Below are 12,392 nucleotides of genomic sequence, written 5' to 3'. Positions count from 1 at the left end.
GGCAGGACTACTACTGCACCAGGAGCTCTTTAAATAATTATGGACCCTTTATCCCCAATTGTGTTTGGTAAACATGTTTATTGACTATTTTGTGAGAGAAATATCTGCGGGCACATGGCCACTTACATTAAGAACAGATAGGAATAATGGGAGCATTAATGGCTTACAAAAAGGAGGGCATCACTTTTTCACTCAGGTAGAGATAGAAACATGTGAGTGTTGACCCAGCATTAGCCAAATGAGAACACTTTTAACTGAACCAACTCAAAGGATGGTCCAAAAATGTGTGATTTTTAAATCAGGCTACTTCTTTTTTTCAGTTGCTGAAAATAGTAACATGATCATTGATAAAGGCTGCTTAAATATAATCACCTGATTGCTTTGTGATAAGTTTACTTTTAAAAAGACAAAAGGTGCCTTAGCAAAACTATAACTTTGCTTCCCCTATAAATGAAAAATAGGGATGCATTTGATGCATTTGCTCCACTTGCTCCATTGCTCAGCTGTCTATGACCTCTAAACATAAAAAAGTCTCTTGGGTCATGCCAATAACCCAACAGGAAGTCGGCCATTTTGAATTTAGTGATAAATGTTGGTGTATTTTTGGCCATTTACAGGCATTATACTTCTCCTAGCAGATTAACCTGATCTACATTAAATTTGACTAGTGAAAAACTTCACAATGTTATAAACAATATAAGACAACCAATACAATACTTAACAACCATATAGCCATTTGTCTTATTTTTAATTTTTATCCTTATCCTGCTCTGCCGACTACAAATCACAGAAGCCACTATGTGCCACCTTTTTTTATTTAGCTGTAGCCTACGTTTGCACTTTCATATAAATAGCTGACAGTGCTTACCAACTGGACTGGGTAATTCAGGTAAATGTATGGTAATTGTTATTCAATATTCCTTTTTTAGTTTCTTGCTTAAAATGGTCTTTGATAATTGGTTTTAAATTTAGTTGGGATGGTCCCAAGATTAATACATTTTTATTTAACTGTAACTGTACACTTAGATGTTGTAATAAGACAAATAAAAGAAAACTGTTAATGGAAGATTCATGAACTGTATGAAACGTGACTTGGTGATATTGTGATATTGTGACCTGTTGATATTGTGACCTGTTGATATTGTGACCTGTTGACCTGTTGGCATGGCCCCTATAAAACAAAAATGGGTCATGTTTCTGTCTGATCCAGTACCAGGACTTTATCTTTCCAGGGCCTTATCGGAGCGTGTAGAGTTACCCGTACAGTATGCTCTGAAACAGAAAGCCACAGAATTAAAACCCTTAAACTAATCAGATTATATGGTGTGTGTGTGTATATGTATACTAAATAACCTGTCACTGTATTTAATGTATTTCAGAATAGATTCACATCAATTGTCTTAAAGAAGCCTGATTTGTATTTATGTTGACCATGTAAATTATATATATATATATATATAATAATAATACATATAAATAATATATATATATATATAATATATATATTATATATATGGGAGTAGGTTCAATGCCTGTGTTTCAAATGTTGATGGTGGGAGTAACCCTTTGTTTGTATTGAGGATCATAAAGTTTGCAATTTCATTTCATACATGATGATAAAATTATTAGAACAAGATTCAGCAGAGATGAATTTAGTTTTAATTGAGTGATGACAAGGATTCAACACAAGGACACAGCTGCAGAAGGTAAAATACATTAAGTACTAGTAGAACTACTCCTACTACTACTAAAACAACCAAACTCACAACTCTTAAGTTTGAGGAGCATTGTTAAGAATTATGGGTTACATATCCCTAATTGGCTCCACTACTGCACCAGGAGCTCTTTAAAGAATTATGGACCCTTTATCCTCAATTGTGTTTAGTAAACATGTTTATTGACTACTTTGGGAGGGACAGATGTGAGGGCACATGGCCACCCACATTAGAAACAGATAGGAATAATGGGAGCATTAATGGCTTAAAAAAGGAGGGCATCACCTTTTCACTCAGGAGACAGAAACATGTGAGTGCTGACCCAGCATTAGCGGAGAGGGAAAACAGAAAATGAAAATATAATTTTCATTCATTTTTTTTCAAAATTTGTCTAAATTTGATAACTCTTTTTTATTTATGTTTTTATTATGTAGACATTGACAGATGTATTTGTTTTTTTATTTTCACAGTTGTAGCTGATCATATTTTTATTACTGATTTTTCAATTGATTCAACTTACTGTGTCACTTTTAAAAGGAGAATCACTTTCAGGAATTTTGGCGCACCTTACAGTAGCCTACAAATTAAATCAAAACACGTGTATAGTAGGCAGACTTCCCATGATCTAAATCATGTGGAATCAACCACATGGATCAGGTTTGACCAGCCGAACATGTTTAAGGGCCGGGGCTGGTGTTGTATTTTGTTGCTGTTTTTACAGATATTGTCTAGCAGAACCTGACATTAACATGACCCCCCTCCCCCCCATTCGCCTGCATGCCAAATGGTTGAGCCCATATTCTTCAATATGACCTGTGAAAATAAACACTGTACATTGATGCACACACACTGAACACACCCACATACTCTCTCTACTCATGTGTGTTGAGACCACTCTTAAATCTAAACATTGTAGATGACATGTGATTTCTGGAAAGATGTTGTAGACTAAAGTCTACTGGGGCAGTCGGGGTGGATCAGGGTTTCCATAAAAGAGGATGGACACCCTTGATCTTTTCAGATATTCACTAAGGAGAGGAACAGGGCAGATTTGGGGAACTGAGTGGACACAAGGAGAGGAAGAATCCAGACACAGAAAGATCATCTCATTTGAAAAAGAGAGCACAGATTTATTGGATTATTAGACTGGATTGGAACTGAATCCTTCACACTTAAATGCATATTGTCGTCATTGGGCATCTCTGTAGGCCTAATTGCATGAACGACATAATGTCAAGGTGTGTTTTCTCTCTTCAATTTAGGTTTGCATGAACTTTAAAAAATGTATTATTGTTGCAATGATATTCTCCTGAGTGCATCTATTGTTTTCTGTAGTTATCAATTTCAGAGTGACTGTCTCACTGTCTACACTTTCAGCATGGGTTCGTTAGTGTTGAAATGCATGCTGCTGTGTGCATTGATGCATGGAGCGGTGTGTGCCTGTATGCTGAAGAATCACACCATATGGATTGAGAAGCACGACTGTGGCCAGTGTACGGCCATCAACACTACCATCTGCAGCGGCTACTGTTACACACAGGTAAATACACACTCTCACACTGTTCGTGGTAACTCTTCATCTAAGCATTTTGTTTAAGATGCAAAATAGTGAAGTTGATGTGCACATAATAAAAACAGTTGACGCAACATACTGCAACGTATACTTTGCTTCAGCATCTTAAATCTTCTAAATCCCTGATTTTGCTATGTTGTAGGCTAAGTTCACTATGTGGATCAAAATGAAAATCATATTTTTGTTGGGTCTAGATACGTTGTGCAAGTAATATGGGTAGAAGTGTGATAATATCTTACTTAAAATGTAACAATTATTGACACACACCCCAACTGGTGTAAACAGTCCTTGTTTCCCCTTTTTTAGGACACCAATTTGAGGGGACGGCTCGGGAGGAGTTTCCTGATCCAGCGCAGCTGTGTGCCTCTGTCCTTGGTGTACCGAGCCGCCCATGTGCCAGGCTGCCCTCAGGATGTCAACCCTCAGCTGTTTTATCCTGCGGCCAACCGCTGCAGCTGCAGGCGCTGCGACACGCGCACACATCACTGTGTTCGCAACAGCCGGATCCCTAATGACCGGTGCACCGTGACCCTTGGCGGTGTGAAGAGCCAGACGCCGCCCTCTGTGGGAACCTGACAATATGCTAACCAAATGTACATGCATGGCAATGCGACAGCTGATGAACTTTCTGCTTGTTGATGTTAGTGTTGTGCATCTCAGCTCCTCATGTTGTTTTCTCTAGTTTGTTAGGCAATGTAGGCTATTGCTACACTACACTATGTTGAACATGTATTGAACTTTATTGTGAAAATTGTGTAAATTAATTAATGGAAATGCATATACAAGCAACAGATGAGTGCACGTGTATTTCCATAGGCCTATTAAAGAAAGTCTATCAGTTTGGGGGGAGAATGGTCTTGTTCATTTAAGTGAATTTACAAGAGTTTCTGTAGGGGTTCACACTACTGGGAATACTTGTACTTGTTTACACAAAGTTGCCTATAGACCTTTTTCACGGCAGACATGTTGACATGTCATAGTAGGAAGAAACAGGTGTATTCAAAACCATTAATGATGGCTGCGTTCCACTTAGGTATTGTGCATGCTGACTCACGAAAATAGCTTACTGGGACACTTGATGGAATTGAGCCATCGTTAAGGTTATCAATTTCAGCTGTGCTTTTCCTACTATGACAAGTCAAAAATGTCTGCTGTGGAAAACGTCCATAGCCTAGCCCTATGCAAATTTCTCACAAAAAAGCCACAGGTGTAACTCCTTACACTAATTGTGACTGTGATGAGTGCCAGAGCACTGGCGTCATTAATTAATGTGGCCTAATCAGTTACACCTGTGTCTGCCAACCCTGTGAGAAACCTTTAGGAAAAGTTGCATCATGATCAACTGTGGTATGAAGGTTCCTGAGACGAGTTGGCCCATCCCACTTTACAAATACTACACTCTTTTGATTGGCCAAGACGTCAGGTCTGAAACTACCCTGGTTGCTTCACGCGCTTCCTTGCTTTTTCCGTTCATTCAGTCAGCCCTGCAGCGGTGCGGAGGGAAATACAGAAGAACTTCTAAAGCAGCACCTAATCTTCCATTTTAAGGTGGGTCATGCATGTTCTTACTGAGACATAACGTTATCATGTTTCATTCGAATACATTGACATATTTAAGCTTTCTAGTTATCCTAATCAGTAGGCCCTAGCGGTAACGTTGGCCTATTAAAGTAGAAGGGCAGGTGTGCAAAATGCGCAACTTTTGGTTTAGTGTAGAGCTATCCGTGTAAAATGTCGGAACATATTCTGTGTTCCGTGGAGTCCTGTGTCCTGAATAGAAGTTCCAGCTAGGCTTTGCCAAAAGCCTTTGGGCTAATAGCTGTTACCATATGGGTGTTACCTTTTTTTATTAGGTCCACCGATTTTCAATTGGCATGCGAAATTGATGGTAGCACTCAATGTATGTCCTAGCATACGTCTTCTAGTCTTTCGACAACATAACCCATCCCCCCCCCCCCAAAAAAAAGGGCGCGACATTATCCCTTCAGGTTTGGAGCATTAGAGTTTCTTGAAGGGCTTTATTGTACAATTCTCGCATTCATTAAAGCGAAATGTTTACCTTTTTTATCTATACTTTTATGTAGGCAATACCTTTTATTCAGTGCAATAATTACATTCATACCAGTGAAGTGTTTAATTTATTTATTCTGGTGCAATACAAACTTGTATTCTAGTGCAAACTTACATTGGATTTATTTGTCTTGTTAGCTGTGGATGTTGGTTGAGTTGTTTTTCTTTTATTGCACTGATCAGGAGTAGTGCTCTAAATTTAATTGTACTCCATCAAATGACAAATCCTTCCTATTTTACATTTCTATTTCTTGTCTAGTTTTTAAATTATGAATGTGTATGAAATTAAGCAGACATTGTATGTTCGCACCTTTTGCACAACTTGCACAGCCATTGTCACGTCATCTAACTTGTCTGACTCTTAAACCAAACCATTTGACTGCTACAAATGTTATTAGATGGTAGGTAAATAATGAATTGGAGTTTTGTGATTGTGAGGCTTTTGGACAGGTCCTCTTGCAACTGGAACTTTTTCCCTCACACATTAGGCAGGTGTATCGTTAAAAGCTACTTGGCTTGTGGTGGTTTGATTTTGGTCTGGTGATGACAACTGACCCTGGCCTATTTCTTGGCTGGCGGTGCAGTGGGTGGAGAGTAATGTTGAATTTATCCCTGGATCTGGAGGGCTGGACTTGTGTCTCTCTATATATATAACCCTGAGCTTCTTTCTACTCCTGCCTTGCTCAGTGTCTCTCAGGGACTCCCGGCCTACTCTCCCTCTGCGGCCTCCTCCTTTGTGCTGACCAACTTTTGCACTCAAAACAACCAAGAACCATGGCCCAGCAACAGCAGATTAGGTATGAACTGGCTCTGTCCAATCAGGATACAGGAACCATCGCGCATGATGCAGCATGTAGAGCAAAATAGGAATAAAGCATGTTTTGGTTATTTAATTTAATATAGTGAACAGTTCTAGTTTGCCATAATCGAAATCTTAGGATGGGAAATGTTTCCTGCACGTGTGTATGTTTGATTTACTCTGTCGACAAGTTATTTTTGGATGAGCAGATTCCCAGAGGCAGTCACTCTATACCCAGTTCTGTTGCAATGCTAATGCCTCACATACAGTATACATACACTTAAAACGCTTAATGAATGACTTTCCTGTGTAGATAATGTCCTTAAGCTTGTGCTTTAGCCAACCAATCATTGTACTGCTTCAGTTTTAGTAGATTATGCAACCTTACTTGACAGTGACGCACCTTTGCTCCACTCGTTGAAATTTTGTGAGGAAAGGGAATGATTGTTATGCTCATGTCTGTTTCAACTTGTCTTCAACAGCCTCCCAGCCAAACTGATTAATGGAGGGATTGCGGGCATGGTCGGGGTTACCTGTGTGTTCCCAATTGACCTGGCCAAGACCCGCTTGCAGAACCAGCGCAGCGGGCAGCAACTCTACAAGAACATGTAAGAGTCGAAACAACCCTGCCCTTTCTCTTAATTTGAAACTGTAAACTTAATGAAATGCACATGCATACTGTTAATAGCCCTTTCTTACCATGCAAGTTTTTTGCCAGTCTATTCAGCATCACCTTTCAGTGATACCTTTACAGGAAGGTTTTGCCCTGTGTAGATTTTCACATTAAGCTTGACAAACCGAGCTCAGCAATGGCTGATGGACCCAAAACTGTCCAGATTCTCAGTATTTATTTAGTAAGCCCTTTTTGTGAATACATTGATAATCAACATCATATATACCAACCATCTCCTTGTATAAAGGCTCTTCCATGACCCATTTTCATTTCCAAGCCCTGATTGTGTTGTATTACACTCACTTAATTATATTATGCATAAACATTAAGTGTTTTCTATTAATAATTTGCATAACTAATCCACTTGTGGTGTTTTTTTTTTTTTCTCCTTCAGGATGGATTGCCTAATAAAAACAGTTAAATCTGAAGGCTACTTTGGCATGTACAGAGGTAAGACTAGTCACATTGTCCATACCATACTGACTTTTTTTAGGATGTGCCTGAATAGTCTCCTTGAAGAGAATATCAAGGATATCATGTCAATGTTTTTGAAATCTGTGATATACTTTGGCCAAAACCAAACCAACCAATATAATCTGACTCCTAAAGAAGGATGTTTTTCTTATGTCGAGTTTCTTGGATTTTTTTTTTTTTTTTCTCGATCCTCCATGCCTCGGTGCTTAGATCAAATTACATGTAAATTGTTGACTCAGTGGTTCATCTTGTAAAACAGTGACCGCATAACCACAACAGACTTCACTGAAGCAATGGCCATTTTATGCCTCACATAAACCATTGCTGCTTTATCTGATTGACTTCTGTGATGTGGAATTAATTTATTTTACAGACCTCTTGCTGTATTCCCAATGTTTCATTAGAATTACGTTTGTCAATGCTTGTTATTGCAGGTGCTGCAGTAAACCTCACCCTGGTAACCCCAGAGAAGGCCGTCAAACTAGCTGCTAATGATTTCTTTCGCCACCAGTTGAGCAAAGATGGGTGAGTATTAGCACTGAATAAGACAGCCTCCTGTACTGCAATATAATTCTTATTTTTTTTAAACCACATCTTTGTGTCTTCAGTGGCAAGTTGACAGTGATCAAGGAGATGTTGGCAGGATGCTGTGCAGGAATGTGCCAGGTCATTATCACCACACCCATGGAGATGCTCAAGATCCAGTTGCAGGATGCTGGCAGGCTAGGTAATTTATAAGGAACTCAGCAGAATAGATTACCAGCTCACCAATAATGCTTTAGGATGTTCTTGTTAACCGCCTGGTGAAAAACGGTTAGAATGTTTCCTTGTCTGCCAGTGGCCCAGCAGAGGATGGTGCCCAGTGTAGTAACAACTCTGAAGATGGGGGGTACCAGTGCAGTTCTTAGTCGTTCCTACAACACCAACACTGCGCTTCAAGTCATGCGAGTGTCAGCCACACAGATCACCAGAGAGTTGCTGAGGACCAAAGGAGTCACAGGACTGTACAGGGGACTCGGAGCCACATTGATGAGGTAAGATGGGATTCCATGCCTGCTCTTGAAGGCATGGAACTGGTTTTCCATCTTTAGTCAACGGTCTCTTAATGTGGTTAACATGCTTTTGTTTTGTTGCCTTTTCAGGGACATCCCGTTCTCTGTTGTGTACTTCCCTCTTTTTGCACATCTGCACCAGCTTGGCCAGCGTTCATCTGAAGCCACATCTGTGCCCTTTTATTGGTCCTTCATGTCTGGCTGCCTGGCTGGATCCATTGCTGCTGTGACTGTCAGCCCTTGTGACGGTAAGTGACAGTCTATGCAGATAACTGGTCACCGAACATTTTAAGTTGTTTCACAGTTTTAATAAATTCAACTACGATAAGCTTTGTATGTCTTGTGCAGTGGTCAAGACGAGGCTACAATCACTGAAGAAAGGAGCTAATGAAGAAACCTACAGTGGAGTGGTGGACTGTGTCAGGTAAATTAGTCAGTCATCAAACATTATGCCTTGCCCTCACCAGGGTTCGCATGAAGGACCCAGGCTACATGCTAATCCTGTGCTCTCTCTTCCATTGCAGAAAGATCCTGAGAAAGGAGGGTCCCGGAGCGTTCCTCAAGGGGGCCAGTTGCCGGGCCCTTGTTATTGCCCCACTCTTTGGCATTGCACAGGTTGTGTACTTTGTAGGAGTTGGAGAGTTCCTGCTTGGGTACACACCCCACAACATTTACTCTGCATAAACAAGTTGTGTCCTAGTCTTTCTGCTGCCTCATTAAATTACAGGCAGCTATGCCCTGGGCATAGCCATTGACCCAGCTCACTATTACTGTGTAACTTCTTTATTTTTGGAGGCTTTCTGAGTAAAATACTAAAGTGACCAGAGAACTGCCATTTTATTTCAAAATGGTTTCAAGGTATGCCTTTAGCATGACTCAATCTTAGATGGAAACTTTCCTGTTGATGAGCTTCAGTGAAGATTATTGCGAGAACAGAATGGCCTTCCTCACTGTGGGACTTGGTAGTCCAACATTGGCCACTGGTTCACTCAGGTCAGACTTGGCTACGTCTGTGGAAACAAACCTTTTTCCCCTCTGCTTTCTTAGGCCTAGTCCACATGTACACGGGTAGCGTAAACAAGTGTTGGCCTTTCGTCTACACACAGTCCACAACGGTGTTTTAGCTCACTGTAAACTGAGCTTTTGGGAAACTATGGCCAGGGTGAACGCTTTTAGAAACACTGTCTGTTGTCGTGTAGGGAAAACTGAGTTTTTGGCTTTAACGTGAGCGTGTGCGTTATCTTTTTGTGAGGTGTCACAAATGAGGCAACATTTCTTGCAATGGCAGACGTAGCCAAAATAGTGCTGGAAACGGGCTGGTTAACTTGGCTTGGGTGAGTTCTAGCATTTATTCACCGACAAACTGTACACACAATGCGCTTCTACGTCTTCTCCACCGCTCACTCGCTAACACGTGGGCTGCAGCTGCCGTTGTGTGCGCAACATGCATGGTGTGTCTGTGGCTGTGCCACTGTGTACGTGTACTGTCATGTGGCATATGTGTGCAGAAGACAACGGTGCGCATTAGCTGTATAATGGCACTTCATCAGTATGTCACTGCTACATAATACAACACAAACCCCGCCGCCAACATCGCTGGTCTTTTGCGGGTAGTATTCCGGTAACAGCTTTTTATCAGGCTTCTGATTGTCCAACATCTTTTTCTTTGCGCTACTGGGATTTTCTTTTGCCTGTTGGCTCGGCAGTGCATTGGTGAACGGGATTAAGAACGAACAAAGGAAAAACCCATTTTTAAAAATACCAGTGTGGATTAGGCCTTAGATTTAGCCTTTATCCCTAAATATGCTCCATATCAATTGCCCTTCACTGACTGCCTCTCTTTTAACCTAACCTTTATATCCCCTCTAACTGCCTTGGAGACTACTAGGTGTGGCTGTTACGTGTTATTGCAAAAGAAACCTTACAGTGCAAGGGAGGCTCTACTAAGTAATACCAATGGCAGAATATGGAAACATTACTGGAATAGCTTCAATCCTGTTTTAAAGGGTTGCATGTGAAACTGGGCCATGGATGTTGATCCCGGTATATGTATATACTGCTTGTTTTTAAGCAGATATAATTTGATGAATAACCTCTCTCACAAAATTGTCAGGTGTTGTCCTCTGAACAACCTGGTTTGGAAAAGGGATTGTTTTGGGGGTCATAGCCCATGAATGAACGAACGAAACATTTGGACTTCCTGTCCACCAGTATGCCATACAGTGATCCTGTGTTGTACTAATTTCCATTACAATGAGTTATTTCCCTATGCTATTGTTTGCCCATTCTCTTAATCTACACTGCTTTATAATTGCTTACAAGACTTGGCTGACATAGGTACTTTCTGGTGTGTTTTTTCCAGAACAATTGTGGTTGAGGTATTTGGGTTTTCTACTGGACACTGAATCACTGTGGCAGCATACACAACTCTTGTTTATTTAACATGCAAACTTGAAATCTGTGAGTCAATAAGGCCTTCTGCAGTTAACTTTGGAGCGCTGCATTGTTGTGGAGGATATGTTTGATGGTTGTAAACTAGTCTAATGATGGGCAATACTTAATTAATGGGATTCAATGTGCTTTTGGGACCAAGTCTTATGGAAAAGCTACAACATAACCTAAACAGCCACTTTCTCTTAGACTGTGGTTGTGACTGGTCAGGTTTTCTTGTCAGTTAGATATAGGAGCCCACACAAATGTATCATGTTAGGCATTTAGAAGCAGAACAGAGTGCAATGTTGGGTTACACTCACCCATTTCTGGAAAATATCACAGGTCAAAGTACTTTCAAGAGTTGTATGTAAATATGTGTACTGTTTCAACCAGTTCAGTAGATTATTTATTTTTCAGATATACATTTTTAAATGCTGAATAAATATTTGTAAATGCAGTGTTTACTTGTGTTATTTGTGCTGTATAGCCTGAGGAATTGCATATTCAGTCATGTATTCTCTGGTAGGGCTGTTGGAGATAACAGCAGGTTGATTGCAGACAGTATCGAACCTTTTCTGATGCAAGCTTAAAATGTGTTGCCATGCTCTGCTATGCACACTGGCAGGGAAAATGCTCATGCTGCATCAGTGGGGTAACTCTATTCTGGGGAGTCCTGGAGCCTCTGCTGCATCACACGCATAACTAAATATTCAGCTGTCCTTGAAGCTCAAGTTCAGAAAGATGAAACTCATGCGACTAAACCTGGAAGCCTATTTAATCACAGTGGATATCGAATACAATCAGCTGGAAAGAGATATATATATTTTACTGTGATGTGCTGAAGGGATTCATTTTTACGTGTGTATGTATATGGGGGGGGGGGGGAGAGAATCTTCCTTGTATTCCCTTTTTTTTTCTAATGCCAACACTACAGTTTTCACGCAAAATCTGATAAAATAATACGGTGCATGAATTACATTTGGCATGGTGTGGTTCCATTACTGGAAAGGACTGGAAGTGTATGGACTTGCTGGTATATTTTCAAGGCCTGAAACCAAGCAGCCAGTGGAGTATGTGACTAAGGCTGTGTGTGGAATGGTGGTGTCTGATGCTGATATGATTTAGAGAGGTCTTTGAGAGATTTAACACGTTATTGAATATCAAAAATAACCCTATCAGAAACAGATGCAAAAATACTTCAAAAAAGTCAAAAGCTTTCGACAGACATGATTTGTGTTTTGCTTAGCACCCCACCTCTGAACTTTTAATTTTCTTTTTTTTTTTTTTTAAAAAAGCATGTTTACGAAGTTCTATGGACAGCTTTACTGAGTAAAACGCAACCCCCCCCCCTCAAATCTGGGACATAAACTGATATTAAAAGACCTGTTTTATCTTTTTTATTAGCAAAGTCATCCAAATGACCCAGTAAACATGCTAACTGGGCCCTAAAAGAGCATTTGGTGCGCTGTTGCATCATTTTAATTACTAATCTGTTCTTGTGTCAGTTCCTGTGAAAGATTACTAGATTTCATTATAACAGTAAATAACTATACACTGATATCAAAGTTTTGACCTCTGATGAAATAAGACCCAGAAAACGGTG

General features: G+C 40.2%; 2 protein-coding genes across 3 annotated transcripts; both read left to right on the top strand.

The window, feature by feature from the left end:
* Nucleotides 1-3,093: 3,093 nt before the first annotated feature.
* Nucleotides 3,094-3,864, top strand: LOC144520306 (follitropin subunit beta-like). Its single transcript, XM_078253974.1, has 2 exons — nt 3,094-3,255; nt 3,595-3,864. Exons 1-2 carry the CDS (start codon nt 3,094-3,096, stop codon nt 3,862-3,864), a joined length of 432 nt encoding a protein of 143 aa, XP_078110100.1.
* An 870-nt stretch (nt 3,865-4,734) lies between these two features.
* LOC144520963 (mitochondrial glutamate carrier 1-like) lies at nt 4,735-9,177 on the top strand. 2 transcript variants are annotated; one of them, XM_078255098.1, is made up of 9 exons: nt 4,735-4,836; nt 6,640-6,765; nt 7,225-7,280; nt 7,739-7,829; nt 7,913-8,031; nt 8,143-8,338; nt 8,447-8,604; nt 8,705-8,780; nt 8,881-9,177. In XM_078255098.1, the coding sequence occupies exons 2-9, from the start codon at nt 6,677-6,679 to the stop codon at nt 9,038-9,040; spliced, it is 945 nt and encodes a 314-aa protein (XP_078111224.1). In that variant the 5' UTR covers nt 4,735-4,836; nt 6,640-6,676; the 3' UTR covers nt 9,041-9,177. The 2 variants fall into 2 exon arrangements, with proteins under 2 accessions (XP_078111224.1, XP_078111223.1); XM_078255097.1 differs by lacking the exon at nt 4,735-4,836 and adding an exon at nt 6,030-6,155.
* The last annotated feature ends 3,215 nt before the right edge of the window (nt 9,178-12,392 follow it).

This window comes from Sander vitreus, chromosome 7 (assembly GCF_031162955.1).
Source record: "Sander vitreus isolate 19-12246 chromosome 7, sanVit1, whole genome shotgun sequence".
Lineage (NCBI taxonomy): Eukaryota > Metazoa > Chordata > Actinopteri > Perciformes > Percidae > Sander > Sander vitreus.
This window is presented reverse-complemented; position numbering and strand designations above follow the sequence as displayed.